Here is a 17,642-nt window from a genome sequence, read left to right as displayed (position 1 = left end):
CAGCATCCTGGATTCTGGTGGGAGCTCTCTTCCTGGCTTGCAGATGGCTGCCTTCTTGCTGTCTCCTCAAATACCAGAGAGAGCTCTGGTGTCTTCTCCTAACGGCTCCAGTTCTATTGGATCAGGGCTCTACCCTATGACATCATTTTACCTAAATCACACTTCCTTAAAGGCCCTATCACTTATACAGTCACATGGGGGGACTTCCATATATGAATCTCAGGGAGGGACACAATTTAGTCCATAGCATATTATGTTAGAGTTAGTCCTAAATACTAAATATTTTTATGCTATTATGATTTTTCTTATACTTTTAAGTATTTAATAGTAAATGGACACATAATTAATTTTTGTGGATTTTGTAAGAACTTTTTTGTGTATTGATCTGTTAAGCATATAACAGATCTAATAATATCAAATTTCAACTTTTTTTGAAAATTTATTTCAGAATCATTGCTATATAGTCACATAATCCTCAGAATCTAAGTTTACAACTGATCATTTCAAGATCCCTTATCCATATATACATTAGACAGAGGGAAAAAATTCTGTACAATGTTTAATAGTTACATGATTTGCAAGCAATAGTGAATTAGTGGAAGCTGAAAAACTCCCAATGCATTACTCGTAGAATAATCACTCACAAATACAAGAAGCTAGGTAACAAAAGAAAATTTTTTGTTCAGTCATAGAAAAATGCTAAAGGCATTTTATAAGATAATGCTTTAAGTTAGTACACAACCTGTTAATTAAATAAAACTGTTATATAAGTTGGCACTTTTGCTCTTGAATATTTGTGGTATACTATTATCCATTTATCTGACATTTAATACTACATAAAATTTCAAGTCTTGGTTCTCGAAAAGTTGCTGATACTTTTGATAGTGTCTAGTATACTCAAGAGTGCTCTCTTCATTTATTTTTTCCTCTTTCATAAGGTTTAGTGGGACTGTGCAATGCTGGAGCAATAATCTAGAATGTCCTGAATAGTGAATTCCATTGTAACACCAGATCCGGGATAGCAGCGAGCTATCAAACCTTCAAAGTGCTTGTACTGGCGTATAAATTCATCTTGCATGGAGTGCCACACCACCTATTATAAAAATGAAAATAAAAGTCATTAAACTATGAATGGTAATAATACTCAATCACATATGCAGAGGTAATGTGAAGACATATTCTAAGAATTAAGCAGAGTATAAGAGTGAAAAACATGCATCCTAGATCCTTCTACTTACAAGGTATGTGACCTCGAGTATGTTGCACCATTACTCTATGCCTCAAGTTCTTCATCTGTAAACTGGGGTAATAACAATAATACCTTTCTCATAAGTGTCTTGTGAAGATTAAATGAGTGAATGTATGTAAAGTGCTTAGAACAATGACATAGGCACTCATTACATTTTAGCCATTATTGTATCTACTGCAATATCCAACACTGACGTGGAGATGCACAATTATGTATGGAATTAAGACTAGTGACTAAATGAAATGCAATAGTTAATGCTTATATTTCACTTCAAATTAAAGTTTAAAATTTTCTTTATCTAAAATTGATGATACAGAACACTGCTTGATGCCATGGTGGACACACCAATATGAGACAGAGGATTATCTGCAATCTAAGGAAGTTATAATCAATAGACAACTACTGAGACAGAGTCTGATACACACACTGACATATTAGCTACTTCTAGTAGGTTACATTTATTGATGCTTACTCTGTATCAGCCCAGTACAAGGTGCTTTATGTATATATTATCCTATTTAAATCTCATGACAACCTGGTGGGGGAGGGTCTATGATCATCATCCCTGTTTGACAGTTGAGGTAATGTATTCTTCTAGGATTTTTCCTTGTAAACCCCAAATCTCATAAATCCCAAATTCCTGCCAACTTAAGACTATTTACTAAACAGTATTATACTTTTTGCTTCTCATCTTTTAGCTCATGGTATTTCTGTCACCTGAAGTACCACTCCTCCCACTTTGTTAAATTACTAGCTGATCTTCAGAGGCTAACACAAATATAACACCTTACAAGAAGCCTTTGATGATGCTGAAATCAGAATTATTCTCATCTCTGGGCCTTTCAGTATGGTTTTCAAAGAATAATGGCTCAATCTGGGGTTTCAAACTGGCTCTCCCATCCATCTGCTCTTGGATCTTGGTCATATTACTCCACCTTTTTAAGCCTTGATTTTCTCATCTATAAAATGGCAGTGACAATAATAGTAATGTCTCCTAAAAGAGGGAGGTATTATTTCTACTTTTCAAATAAGAAAATTGAGGCTCAGAGAAATTAACTAACTTGCCCAAAGTCATGTAGCTTAATCTGGACCCATATTATGAACCCATTTCTAACTCCAACCCCCAAGCTCAGAATTCCAGTGTACCAGATTGTATTCTATTTACTCACTCCTCTCAAATATAAAAAATCCCCCTAAAACCACAAAGAAAACCATCCCCAAACAAAAGAGAACTGAATCCTCAAAACAATAAAACATAAATATAAAACAGGAAAAGACATAAATGTATATAAATATTATTCCTTTCTTCCTCAGAATTCATTAATCTGGTCTATACTTTATGGAACTTTCCTCCTGCACTAAAATTAGAAAATCTGTAGTATTTCTAGAGGGATAATTTGGAGAAAAGCAATACACGTAAAGACGTGCAAGACATGTAAAGGCGTGCAGTCCAAGATGGTTGAAAGAACTACGCATACCTGAAGTAAGTTCTCCTCTTCACATAAATGTTTATCAACTTTCTTGTAGAGGTTATCTAGACCTTTTTTCACTTCCTTTCCAGGATACTCTTTGATAACTTTACGAAGTTCTTGTTTGTTAAATGCAAGTTGATAGCTTACTTCCTCCTCTCTTACACCCTGTGCAACTCGAGCTTCAACGCCCTCAAAGAAATGCTTCAAGGAAACGAAAAGAAAGCATGGCTAAGAACTGCTTTTATTTTCACTTAAATTTTAAAAAATCTGATTATAAAAGAGTATATATCCACTATGTAAAAACCAGGCAATATGTAAAAGTATAAATAATAAAATAACAATCACCTATTATGATACTACTCAGATAACCATGTTAACAATTTAATTTCCTTCTAGTCTTCTGATGTGGGTATATAAATGAGATTATAATTTTATATGCTGTATTTTCCACTTAATCTTTTATGTTTTTTCCCCCTGAAGTATAAATTTTAATGGCTTCTTTGTATTCCAATGACTGAATTATAATTCATTTATTCATTCCTCCAGTATTAAGATATTTAGTATTTTTCACAGTTGGCAAAATCTCCTCAGATTTAAAACAATCTATTATAAATACTGTTGTCATAAATGTCTTGGACTAGAACTCTTCATTTGAGGAGTATACTTGTAAAAGTATTCTAAAGATTCTTCATATACACAAATTGCTTCCAAGAAAAGTTCAATCTATTTATATTTCTGTCAACAGTGTGAGACACTATCTTACCATACTACCATGAGCATTATTATCACAATTTAAAAAAATAGTTGCCATTCTGATGAATGAAAAAGGTTTATTTGTAGTTTTATCTCCCAATTTTTTGGCTATAAAGAAGTTAACTTACTTTTATATGTTTAGTACTATATTCAGAATTCTTGCCCATTTATATATTGGAGTCTTAGTGCTTTTATTTATTTTAAGAAGATCTTGTATATTAAATACACTGTTATATTGTTACAAATATTCTTTTCAGGCTGTCTTTTTAAAAAATTGGTTTTTCAAAGAGAGAGGAAGGGGGAGAGAAACATCAATTGGTTGCCTCCTGTATGCACCACAACCAGGATTAAACCCACAACCTTTTGGGTGTACGGGACAATGCTCTAACCAACTGAGCAACCTGGCTGGGGCTATTTGTTTTTTTAATATGTAATCTTATCGATTGGCATGCCTTTATTTGAGCACTATACCCTATGATTTAATACTGACAAGCCAAATCCCCTTTCATTTACTATCCTCTTAGATTTTCTTAGCATTATTATTTGTTTATTCTTTATTGAGTTAATTTTTGATATTAATAAGTCTATTTCTGGGGCTTTTAAAATTTTGTTTCTACATAAACTTTTAATTGGTTATTCTAACATAGGAAAATAAATTTTTTTTTTATGTATTTATTTTGAATCCTACCAGGTTACCAGAGACCAACCATTTCAGCATATTAAATATAGGTAATTATATTCTTGACTCTCTTTTCTTTATCTGTTATTTATGTTTTAGGTCTTATTGCATTGGCTAGAACTTACATAACAATGTTAAATAATAAAGGATCTAGCAATGTTTTTGCTTTAATTTGATTTCAAAGGGAATGCTTCTGATGTTACAGTTTAGTATCACATAGCTTTAGGTCTGAGACAGACCTTTTCCCCTAATGGAATATCTAATCCTTATGTTTTCTCAGGTATTGAGTCTGTATTTGGTTAAATGTCTTTTAAATATTTCTTTGAATCCTGACAACAGATACATATTTTTTATTTGCCTCTAATTTCAAGTTAAACCTTATAAAAAAAGACTAATCACATTGTGGACAAAGTCAGTTAGCCAGGTCCATTTCAGCTTATACAGTAACTCTTTTTTTTTTTTATCCTCACAATAACTTTTTTTTTTATCCTCACCTGAGGACATTCTTTGTGTTTTGTTCAGATAGAGTGGGAGGGAGAGAGAGAAAGAAACATCGACATGAAAGGGACACATCGAGTGGTTGCCACCCACACGACCCAATCAGGGCCAGGAACAAATTGCAACTGAGGTATGTGCCTTTAGCGGGAACCGAACCCGGGTCTCTCCAGACAGCAGGCCAACGCTCTAACCGCCGAGCCAAACTGGCTAGGGCTATACAGTAACTTTTTTTTTTTTTATCATCCTCACCCGAGGAAATGTTTCCATTTTTTGTTCAGATAGAGTGGGAGGGAGAGAGAAACATAGACGTGAAAGGAACACATCGAGTAGCCGCCACCCACACAACCCAGCCAGGGCCGGGGATAAACTGCAACCGAGGTACGTGCCCTTAGCAGGAACCAAACCCGGGTCTCTCTGGACTGCAGGCCGACACCCTAACTGCTGAGCCAAACTGGCCAGGGCTATACAGTAACTCTTAATGTCATTGATAGGTCCTGTGACTAAGTGAAACAATGCATGGACTAAGTAAAACGATGCATAATGAAACCAATTTTACCATAAGCCAATTAATATAAACAAGAATTAAGTTCCTGGCATCTCATCAACCTTATAAAGAAACAACATTGAATGAAACAACATTATTCAAGGACCTGCTGTACTACATTGCAAGTTTTCTGAAACTTGCAATAATTCTGTAATTTTAATGACAGAACTTGCTTTGGGGAATGATTCAAGTCAGGAAAGGAAGGGAAAGAAAAAGGCAATGAACAAAACAATTTTTTCAAAATCTTCATATGAACTAGGTGTAAAGATCAGCCATTTATTAGGTAAGAAATGGAAAAGTCTGGTATAATGGAAAAGTCTAATCTAGGGTTCATCCCTCAATTTTGCTACTTGCCAGTTATAACTTCAAGCAAGTTTACTTGCTTTTAGTTTCTTCATTTGTAAAATAGGAATAATACTATCTTACCCCACATCAGTTTATAAGAATTAAAAGAAATAATGTATACAGAGCATCTAGCAGTGTCCTGGCAGCTTCAGTAACTGGGTTCCTCCTTCCTTATCCTCCTGCATCCATACATGAGTACATTTAGGATTAAATGTCTGTTGGGTTTTTCATATATAAATATATATGTATATTTAAAACCAGGAAAAAGATACTAAATGAAAATATACGTACGTACATTTAGTTTTTCAAGAGGCTGTCCTAAAGAGTAAATGACATAAGACTGAAGGTGATCTGTGTATTTTTGTTTGGCTTCTTTTTTCTCAGCTTCTAGACATGAGATTTTCAAACGAGAAAGTGTTGCAAAAATATGGTGAAAGTTTTCCATCATAACTACATCCCTGGGGGTCTTCTGGCTTTCATTTGCTACTTTCTCCACTAAATAAAAACAAAAAACATCCTGATTAGAGTATGATCATATTTAGCTATAAAAATATTTATGTGAGTTTTTTCATTTATAAGAAACAAACACATTTCTTGGCTGAAAAAAAATATACTGCATTGAAGTATCTTCATAGCCACCTAAATCTAGTAAAAAAACCATTTTAAAACAGTCCCATACATATTAGTATGAAATAAAGGTGGCTTTTCAAATCTGTGGGGAAATGAGTTATTCAAAATGTGTTAGGACAACCAGCTGAATACATTTGGATTATTACTTCACATCTTTCAGCCAAATAAATTCTAAATTGCTCAAGTACTTAAATTGTAATAAGCCAAAAGAAAAAAAAAGTGAAAACAATCATAAGAATTAAGAAAAAATAAAGTTAATTAAAAAAAATAATTTTGTGATAGTATAACCTTCCTAAGAATGCCTCAAAACTTCGAAGTCATAATGGGAAAGGTGAGCAAATTTGACATAAAATTTGAAAGCTCTTGCACTGTAAAAAATGTTATAAGAAAAATAAATTAGCCTCTTAATTTAACAAAGAATAAAAAAATTGATAATACCTAGTAATCTTCATTACTGGTCCAGATGTGATGGGAACTTGCACCAACTGCTCAGAGCACTAAACTGGTATAACCTCTCAGAATGGCAATTTGGCAAAAGCTTTGAGATGTATACAAATCTTTTGACCCTGCAATTCCATTTCTAGTAATTTACTCTAAAGAAATTAACTGGACAAGTATACAAAAATATATGCAAGAAACTGGAAACAAACTAAATGCCTATTTATAGATGACTTGGTAATAAATACTGATACCTGGAATACTTATGCAATCATTATAAATGATTTTGGTTATCTGTATTAATTGACAAGGAAAGACTTGTATTATTATCAACCAGGCTCCAAAACAGCAAGTATGGTATGATAAAAGTTTTTATATTAGAGAACATATACATACAATATATACATTTATAAGCGGGAGAGAGACATACTGGAAAGTTTATATGTAGGATAAAAATTAATACATCTCTGCATGATGAGATTACAAATGACCTGATTTTTTAAATCCGTCTTCTGATTTTTGGGGTTGTGTAATGAGCATATGCTACTTCAAAATCAGACAAAGCAAAGCTACTTTTAATTTTAAAAGAAATATCAACCATACAAACATTGAATTCATGTTTTTTATCTATCTTTCCCCTGGACCTAGTTCCACTGAAAATATATTGCATGTAATTGGTGAGATGATCCTACTTCCTGTAATTTTTTAGCTTTTAAAGTTCCTGAATATATGCAATCAGATAATTTATTTCAAATGAAGTGACTTGTCCATGCTGTTTCTCTCTAACTTAACTGTGGGATCTGACAAAGGGAGATAGTGAATTACAGAAGTTTAAGCATTAATCTACCTCATGTGACAGACATGATAACTGAGGTCTACAGAAGCAAACTATTTTGCATCAGGTCATAGAGACATCATTGCCTATCAGCTTCAGAAAACAAGCTAAAATGCAAATGTAACCTGGAAGGTCATTTTTTGTGTTTAAAAAATGAATTCAATTTTGCATAGTGATAAGCTCCTATGAACTCTAAAATGTAAGTGGTTCCTGATGAATGCGTGTGTTTTATGTATTGCTTGCTTTGCAAATGTAAGAAATCTTTAATTTCAGAAAACTTAAAAAAGACTGTAGAATATGAAAAACAATGAACATATCTGCCACCAGCTTCTGAATTATCAGAAATAATAAAAACCAACCAAAAAATTATTTAGAACATAAACGCTTACCGTTAACAAATACTCCTCTGATAAGTTTAGTATATGCTTTATCTAGATCTCCACGACGCTCAGCATTTTTAAAGATTGATTCTGCCAGTCCAGCAAACTCTTCAAATTCAGCAACAAATGGAAGAATTCCTACTTTACTCTTCTTTGAAATCTTTACTTCTTCCATTTGCCTTATTTGGTTACTCTAAAGTTAGGCAGAAAGCAAGAGAAATAGCCATGCAACTTAGAAACAACACGTAATTATAATCAAATGTGTACATCATAGAAGAAGGATATAATTTAGTTCCTAGAACAATTTGGATGCTCACTAAAGACTAATAAATAGGGATAACTATGAAAAAATATTTCTACAGATTAAAAAGTATATATATTTTATTTAAGAAAATAAAGTCAAGGAAAAAAAATCCAAATTATTTAAAACAAGATGTAATCAAGGCTTATGAATCTGAAGTTCTTTGTTCAAAGTAAAACAACTGATAAATATTTGTATCATTTTTGAAAGCTAAGTATAGGCGATTGCCCATTTTGGGGTACATCCAATACCAGAGCACCCATAGGATCTCTCCAGATTTTTTCTGGTTGGTGTTTGCGTGGCCAAGTTTGAGAACCATAGCTATTTCCAATTCTAACCAGCCTGAAACTTCTGTTTGGATAGTTGTGTATTTTCTGGGTATGAGAACAGAGAGGGAGAACAGGCATTTCTACTACAGATTTATATAGTTTTCCATGTGCTTGTTACTTATTCTAAATTAATTTAGGAAAGTGCTTGTGTATGATGGTGACAGACCACAAAAGGGGTTTTTCATAAAGACAGAATCTAGACATTTGGGTTCGTAAAGATCCATGAACTCAATGATTGGTCTGTGTATTTCTCTGGGGATACAGATCTATTCACAGTGAGAATTACACTGCGAAAACAGTGTTGGACCATTTTCAGCTTCTACATAAAATTTCACTGTGTTGAGATTCTGGAGGTATAACTTGAAAACCATATGACATATGGATTAGCAAAGTAATTGTTTAGGCTATAGGCATTAGTGTAATTACTGTGATTAGTGTGATTACTGTCAACTGTTTCATATTATCTTTACTACTATTCCACTTCATCAGTATTGATAACTGTGACGAATAAAAATAGGTGCAGTAGAGAGTGCAGTGTAAGATTCCAGGTACTGAGACCAGACTGTGGGGTGTGAATACCAATTCGATCACTTTTTAACTATTGACCTGGAGAAAGTAACATAACCTCTTGGAGCATCTTGTTATGTAGGAGGAAGGAGGTTATGAGGATTACATGACATAATATGTACAAAGTATTAGACCAGTGCCTGGTACATAGTAAACACTAACTTGTGAATGCTGATCTACTGTTATTAAGTTACATGAAGATTTTTGTTCTGTGTAGCATTTAAATGCAAAGAATATAATTACAGCCTGAATAATATACTTAACATTAATAGGCAATGTTCTAAATGACAGGTGTCTTCTCTGGCTTTGTAATTGGTAGGAGAGAAACAGTGCATTCATTTAAGAAAAGAGCCATTAATGAACTAAACCTCACAAAAATTACACTTCTCTTAAGCTAAAGGTATACATAATTTCCAGCCGATTGCCCAATCATATTGCTATCACCCGTAAGACACGGAGTTATTCAGTGTCTAGGCTACAACTTTGATGCTAGCCACTATATTACTTGACCATCCTTTGTCCATGGCAATTTAACCAAATCACCAGTCTCAAAGGTTTAAGAGTGACAATCCACATCATTATAGTGTGAGGAATCCTGAAAACAAATTAAATGCAGTTAACACACGTACAAACTGTAGAGTCCAGCTTGGTAGTTATCGGTGTGTCAGTTACTTTCGCATTTTGGCTCTAGTTCAAGTTAGGCTAACTTTCTCAGTCCTATTCTTTGAAAAACACCAGATACTTTAGGCATGGCCACCAGATGACAGAGCCAACCTCAGGTGCTATCTCTTCCATTTTCTGCAGCCGTCTGATATTCATGTTTTTGGCTCAATACACACAGACCATTCATTACCATTTCAAGGTATGTTCTAGGTCTTGATCTTCTCCAAAATACCAAAACACATAATACTTACTGAGCATACACTATCTACCAGACACTGTGAGAAGATGTGAGTTAAGAGAAGAGACAGAGATGACAGGCAGCAGAGGGAATCATCTTTCCTTTAGTGACAAAATGCAGATCTTTTAGAAATACATGCAATTTAGGAGAAAATATGTCTAGGTTAATTTTACTTCATTTCTCCACTGCCCTGTCTTGAGGAAGACATGAACATTCTTTAATAAACTATTAGTAATTACTACTACTATTACTATCACCATAACCACCACCATCATTATGAGTTATCAGTAAGCTCTTATTCTGGGCCAGACAATATGCTAAGCATTTCATTTGAACCCATGTCTACATCTACTTGACACTATATCCTATGCTTTTAACAATTATGTTCTGGGTTGAGAGGTATTTTAAAAAGTTATATTTTACTGATAAAAGCAACAAAGCTTTCATATTCTGGAAATGTATAGTGTCCACATGATACAATGTTCCAGCTATGTCACATGACTAATATCTTAGCCATTGGTAGCTAGCTCTTCCTTTTGGCTATCACCTTGCAATTAGACCTTCCAGGTTTATCATCACCTCTGGAGAAGCGGGAAAGGAAAGAGGATACGTCTTAAATGGTCAAATTTCATACTATTTCAAATACCAAGTGACATCATTTAATAGGGAAGGAAGATTAACAAGCCTATTGAGGGAACAGTTTCTACAGTGAACACAGATTGCTATTATACATTCAAAAACGCAATAAAGCCCGGCTGGTGTAGCTTAATGGTTGAGCATCAACCTATGCACCAAGAGGTCGCTGGTTCGATTCCTAGTCAGGGCACATACCCAGGTTTCAGGCTTGATCCTCAGTAGGGGACATGAAGGAGGCAGCTGATAGATATTGAGATGCTTCTCGCTCCTCGATATTTCTCTCTCCCCCCCTCTCCCTTCCTCTCTCTAAAAAAATCAATAAAAACATTTAAAAAACTCAATAAATTTTATTTTATTATTTTTTAATCTTCCCCAAGACATGTTGTTTTTAATCCTCTCGTGAGGACATTTTTCCATTTTTTGTTCAGACAGAGTGGGAGGGAGGGAGAGGAAGAGAGAGAGAGAAAGAGAGAGAGAGAGAGAGAGAGAGGAAGAGAAAGAGAGAGAGAGAGACAGAGAAAGAGAGAGAGAGAGACAGAGAAACATCGACATAAAAGGGACACATCGAGTAGCTGCCACCAGCACAACCAACCAGGGCCGGGGACAAACTGCAACCGAGGTATGTGCCCTTAGGGGGAACTGAACCCGGGTTTCTCTGGACTGCAGGCCAATGCTCTAACTACTGAACCAAAAAGGCCAGGGAAAGAATGTGTGTTTTGATTTTAGAGAGAAACATCAATCAGTTGCCTCCCATATGTACCCTAGCTGGGGATTGAATCTGTAACCTAGGTATGTGACCTGACTGAGAATCAAACCTGAAACTTTATGGTGTATGGGATGATGCTTCAACCAACTGAGCCACCCAGCCAGGGCTAAATTTTATTTTATTAAAGTATAAAAAATTATGTGTATTTTAATTGCCCTTAATATTTTTATCTCCCATTATTATATGAACATTCAAGAGCTGAATATAACTTAAAGGTTACATAGGAAAAATATTCATGAGACATACCAAGTACATTCATAAAAAAAAACTTTTTTTTAGACTCTGGCTCAGTCCAATTCATACCTACAAGCTTACCAAAACCTAACAGACAAAAATAAAGTTAATAATTTTCTTCTTTCCTATTGATAATTTCTGGAGGTTACTATAAGAACAATTTTTAAAGTGATATGATTATTAATTAAAGCAATTAAACATGAAATAAACAAAATATTATAAGCAATTAAAACAATCCAATTATTAATTTTCTTCTTAGAATATTTTAGAACAACAACAAATCCAAATGATAGTTTCAATTGTTTCTTTAACTCTATGGTCACTAATCAATTATCTGAGATTTTAGTTACTTAGTGGATCTCTTAAGTAGCTATAGTTTCTAGCCACCTACTCCAGAACTTACCAAGATTCACAGTGTAGAAGAAAAGCTAACTGGCACAGTATCATCCAAATACCTCGGTCATATATATTGCAGCCAATACCTTGCTTCGAGGCATTGGGGGATACATGAACAACGATCCCCCAATGGAAAACTGGAAATCTCTTGACTTAAATATATTCTATTTTTTGCAATGATTACAATTCTATAAAAACAACAACTTACAATGCATTTGTCAAAGTTCCTTTTGACAGTCACCAAAACATTTCCCAACGTAGTACTCAAAAAAGAAGCAGGGTCCACGTTTTGTGCAGTCCACACATGATGACTCATTTTGACTAGCATGTAAAGGGAGTTAAAGCTATCAATTTTGTCTCCTAATGCAATTAGGTTGTTCAATTCTGGCTCAATGCAGCGAAATATTTTAGTCATCATTTGGCGGATCATATCTTTCCTGTTCAGAAAACATACAAAATGTAGAAAGTTATTACAAGCTTCAAGTGTATTCATCTTTAACTTTAATCCATTGGGTACATACTAAATGACTAAAATATGATATTTCCACATATGATGAACTAATTATTCTATAGCAGTTTCCAATATAAAAATATTTTTTGAAGTGAAGTTTTATCACTCAAAGTAACTATCATTTATATAGCTGGATCCTGAAATGTGCTTTATGGTTTTCAAGAAATACACGGCAATTCAAACACTGCTTCCTACCAGCAAACATGAAAATTGATTGCATTTTTTTGTGAATGCTAGAGCAAAGAAGAACCACAGAGTCACACAACAAAACAGGTTTTAATTCAGTAAGATGTTTAATAAAACCCTGGGCACACCTGTTGGTGCTAAATGCCATCAGGTTACTGAAAGCCATCTGGACACCTCATTGAGCAGCATTCCTCTAGGCTAAATTTAAAGCTTATTTGTTTCCAAAATAAAAATAGATAGCAACAGCCCAGCTAGTGTGGCTCAGTGGTTGAGCATCAACCCATGCACCAAGAGGTTGCTGGTTTGATTCCCAGTCAGGGCATGTGCCCAGGTTGTGGACCAGATCCCCAGTGGGGGGCATGCAGGAGGCAGCCAACCGATTCTCTCTCTTCGATGTTTCTATCTCTCTCCCTTTCCCTTCCTCTCTCTCCAAAATCAATAAAGAAAAAAAAAAGATAGTAACAAACACATACTCAGATGAAACGGGCAATGGTGTGCCAGAATTATGTTGCCTTGATGATGTTCCTCCATCTAGGTCATCTGCTTCAGTCTGCAAAAATTATTCAGGTACTTTACATAATAAAAGACCAACAATTTGACAAGTTTACATAGCAAAAGCCTGCTCAGTCTTAAAATTCCTAGGAGAGAATACATTATGAAAAATAACGATTTTTAAAGATAGCATTACCAACAGAACTATATAATTTAGTATGCAACTTATGAATGCTCATGAAACGCTTTGTTATTACATTTTATCAGAGAATTATGGGGAGAAGTTATATTTGTTTGTGTGCACATGAGGGAAAAAGTGGGAAGAGAAAAGGAAAGGAGACTAGAGGGGGAAAGTCAGAATGAGTGGGCAATTAACAGAAAATATCTAGAAACAACTTGCAATAGAAAATTTAAAAAATTAAAGAAATCTCATTAATAATACTATTAGAACTTTGGCATTTAAAAAAGCTTAAAAAATTCTTACAAAAGTTAAGAAGTCAGCAAATTTACTACTACCACCACCTACAACAACAAATCCTCACTCATTTGAGATAAAAATTTTTCATTCATTTTATACGTTGGTTCTTTTTATTTTTTTTTCTTTAATCCTCCCCCGAGGACACGTTTTTTCATTTATCTTCAGGTAGAGTAGGAGAAAGGGAGGGAAGGAGGGAGAGAGAAAGAGAGAGAGAGAGAAACATCATGTGGGAGAGACACATCAACTGGCCGCCTCCCAAACAACCCCAACCAGACCCAAGGACGGAACTACAACTAAGGCATGCGTCCCTGACCGGAACTCAACCTGCAACCCTTCAGTCTGTGGGCTGACACCCCAACTGCTGAGCCAAACCGGCCAGGGCTATGTTGGTTCTTTTTAAAGATGACCTTAATTTTTAAATCATTTTATCTGCATTGTGCTTTTAGGTTCTTCAAAATATTCTAGCAAATATCTCATTTTATTTAAAAAAATTTTTACCACCCAAGAAGCATTCTGAATAGGCATTATTATATCCATTGAACAGATAAAAGATGAGGAAACAGGGGATTAAAGAATTAGTTTAGCCCAGCCGGTGTGGCTCAGTGGTTGAGCATTGACCCATGTACCAAGAGGTCGCTGGTTCGATTCCTGATCAGGGCATATGCCCAGGTTGTGGGCCCAATCCCCAGTGGGGGGCATGCAGGAGGCAGCCAATCGATGTTCTCTCCCATCAATGTTTCTATCTCTCTTTCCTTCTCCCTTCCTCTCTCTCCAAAATCAATAAAGAAAAAATTTTTAAAAAATTATTAGTTTAAGGTCTCAGCTAGTTAATAACAAAGCCATAGAAAAAAAATCATATCTTGAGACCTAACCTTTCCTTCCTTCTTTTTTTTTGCTAAACCATGGTATATATACTCAAACATTAGACATCTTTTTTGAAAAATTTATTTTTTCTTGATGACTTCTAAAATAGTACTAAAATTGCTTTTTAAATAATGTTTTTTGCAAAGTAAATTCAGACATTTTATTCCCTCAATAACTTAGATAATGTTTAGACCTAAGATAGTCTGGAATATTAAATTAGATGCATAAACTAACCATCACTGTTTTTATTATCTTGTGATATAACAAAAATTATTTTAAAAGTCCTTACATCTTAAGTCCCTTCTTTTTCTGTTCTGATATTGAAACTGTGACAACATATTAATTATGCTAATTATGTTACAGATCATACATACTAGCCAATAAATAAACATAAAGCGTACCACAGTTCCAGGCATACTCTGATGTTGCTGTAGTTTGAAAAATTTACTTATGAAGTCCTGCTCTGCTAGACACAGGGGCTCCAGTTCACTTAATACCTGTTCAAAGATCTGAAGAAAACCAAAATGAAAGAACTACACCACATACTTAAAATAACATTCCACATTTAATCCACTTTTCTGCAGGAACCACAAATGCTTTAGCTATAATCTCAATAGAATCCTCAAAATAAACTATTCCAAGACAGACAGGACAATGCATTCTATCAAGGCATAGCATGGCCAGAACATACCTAAAATAAAACTCACAATAATTATTCACTTGAAATCTGGAAAGAGGAACACAGAGACAAACTTTTTAAGCTTACTTAATGCATTGTAGAGAACAGTTCAGCTTCATAAACACTGTTATTTCCTCTTTACCTGATAGCTGCTCAAAGAACTTAGATTTAAAATGAAAGCATTTTATGATTTATAACAAAATGTAATAAAACTATAAATGTCATTCAATTGATGATTCACACTTTAGTGGTCATTTGTCTGGCATTTTTTTTAGATTCAGAATTGGAAAGTAAGACATGGTTAACTAAGAGAGAGCCCAAATCTTTGAACATACTTAAAGTAATAACAAACTGCTAGTAGAAAACTAAAATTGTGTTTAAGAAGTACCTGTTATTGTATTTTACCTTATCAAATTTAGTTCTGTCAGCAACATCGAGATCAGAAGCAGACATATTTCCCATATCCAACAAGGAAGATGACTGAGATCTGCGATTCCCTGAACTCTGAACACTGAGCTTATTGAGACTAGAAGTTGATCCAGTTAATTTTCCAGAACTTCCATGAAGACCTAAGAAATAATAAAACTTTGAAAGTTGTGACCTTCATGAATAAATGATCCATAGCATAAATCAGGGTGATCTGTCCCTGTTTTTGTCTTCCAGGGCTCACATTAGTTAGGGGCAAGTCTACCACATGGGACAGGTTGTAGATTGTCTTCTCTTATTAACATCTGTGTCCTATTCCTGAGCATATTATAAAGAGTAGCAAAACTACACAGATCTATAAAATAGGAGTGAACGTGATCTTAAAGATCACAAAATCTATGCCCTGCCCAGTCTCATCATAAATATAGTTGCCTGATGATATCTCTAGACTAAAGCAGATAAGGATTTATTTCTTTCCCATTCAAAGGACAAGAATGTGGATGGTCACTGACCCCTACTGTACTAACTTAACCTGACTTAGTTATATTTCTGAAGAAAACGGCTATATCCAAATATTGCCCGCTTCCAAGTTAAATCAACATTTTAGGCTGAACCATATGAAACTACCAATACTTGATCATTCTTGCCCTACAAATAGCCAAATACATACAATTCAATTTAATACATTCCTGAACCAGAAACTCTGCTTTTTACATTAATTTAACAACTGATTAACTGCCATTCTTTAAAAACAAAACGAGGAAAAAAAGAATCCTGAAAACTTGTATTTAAAATACAACTAAAATATTAACAATCATTAACAATATTAATATAGAACATCTGTGTTTAGGTATAAACATAGGTATCCATCATAGCCATGGAGAAAAACTGGAACAATATGGTTGGACAATATCTTACATATATCAAATAATTAAAGGATTCCATTTGTAAAAGAAAATGTGATAGTTTTGTTCAGAATTAAATAAAAATAAATTATTATTTTTTAAAATTCTTCTTGTATCTCCCAGTTAGCCTATATTATTTGCTGATGGTCAGAAGGGACAAATGAAGATACAATAAGAGAACAATTAAAGACAAATTTTGGGTTTTTTATACAAAATATGACCACATGTAAAAGAATTTTTATAGTTTCTAACCACAGCCTGAAAACAGAAGTAAAATGGTTAAGCCTTTTCATAAATTTCTGATTACTCACCAAATGTTTTTTAACTATAATAGATATTTCTTTGATGTAAACACATCACTAACCATCATGTTGGTTTTCTTTCACCAATACCTGGCAGCCACTCAGAGCAATCAATATTCTTGGTGTAACTTTTTTCAAGACAAGTAACTAATTTCTAGACATTAAACAAACATGCATTGAGAATACCTACTAATACACTAAGCATACTCACTCTCTGTTTCCTGTTTGACAGCACTTTCTTTTCGAGGAAGTGTAGCTGTGATGGATTAGGTTGCAAGCATCAAAGACAAAGACAAGTTAATAAACTGCAATTTGCACAAACCATGCACAAGAGGAAGTTAAGCTCTAGTTTAAAAGACACATGCAGAGAACCATGAGCATCAAGTAACAAGAGGTGCAACATATGTTTAGTTGGTCAGCTACTGTTGGAAAAATTATATGAAAGAAAATGTTTTTTCATGTATTATGTTTACCCTAATATTCAGATAAACATGTCTATATTTATAAAATTACCCCCAAGCTTTAAAATTATTGTTTTAGGTTTATGAAGCTGGTATACTTAAATTTAAAAGTTTATATTTGCAAGTTTTGGTTTCTGAAAAAAAAATATGGTTCAAATAAATAATTTAACCCAGTGGAGGATTAGAATGAAGTTGCAGATTTAGACATTAAACGCATCAATAATTTCAGATTCCCTGAAAAGCTCCTGAAAGGAATCTCCACTATACTAAATAATTTTATATACATCTGAAGAAAATTATATGACTGAGGTTTAATAACCATTTCAAAATATCAAGCTGCACTATCTAGTAACTGACTTTATGAACACCTAGAATGAAAGGTTTA

The 17,642-nt window shown here is 34.1% G+C and overlaps 1 protein-coding gene across 8 annotated transcripts in view; it reads right to left on the bottom strand.

Annotated features, from left to right (window-relative positions):
* Positions 1–426: 426 nt before the first annotated feature.
* The window catches only part of EXOC1 (exocyst complex component 1), a 56,146-nt gene continuing 38,930 nt past the window's right edge, over positions 427–17,642 (bottom strand). For 3 of the 8 annotated variants that reach the window (XM_036265204.1, XM_036265194.1, XM_036265213.1), the window contains 9 exons: positions 17,008–17,052; positions 15,569–15,732; positions 14,886–14,993; positions 13,124–13,200; positions 12,162–12,390; positions 7,833–8,016; positions 5,836–6,035; positions 2,728–2,922; positions 464–1,093 (listed from right to left, as the gene is read on the bottom strand). In XM_036265204.1, coding sequence (XP_036121097.1) covers positions 941–1,093; positions 2,728–2,922; positions 5,836–6,035; positions 7,833–8,016; positions 12,162–12,390; positions 13,124–13,200; positions 14,886–14,993; positions 15,569–15,732; positions 17,008–17,052 — 1,355 coding nt within the window. In that variant the 3' untranslated portion in view covers positions 464–940. Of the gene's footprint in view, positions 1,094–2,727; positions 2,923–5,835; positions 6,036–7,832; positions 8,017–12,161; positions 12,391–13,123; positions 13,201–14,885; positions 14,994–15,568; positions 15,733–17,007; positions 17,053–17,642 lie in introns of all 8 variants that reach the window. The other 5 variants (XM_036265222.1, XM_036265250.1, XM_036265242.1 and 2 more) reach the window with 4 other exon arrangements.

The sequence above is a fragment of the Molossus molossus genome, unplaced genomic scaffold (genome assembly GCF_014108415.1).
Source record: "Molossus molossus isolate mMolMol1 unplaced genomic scaffold, mMolMol1.p scaffold_m16_p_1, whole genome shotgun sequence".
In the NCBI taxonomy this organism is placed as follows: Eukaryota; Metazoa; Chordata; class Mammalia; order Chiroptera; family Molossidae; genus Molossus; species Molossus molossus.
The sequence above is the reverse complement of the archived record's forward strand: the minus strand, read 5'-3'. Positions and strand labels throughout refer to the sequence as shown.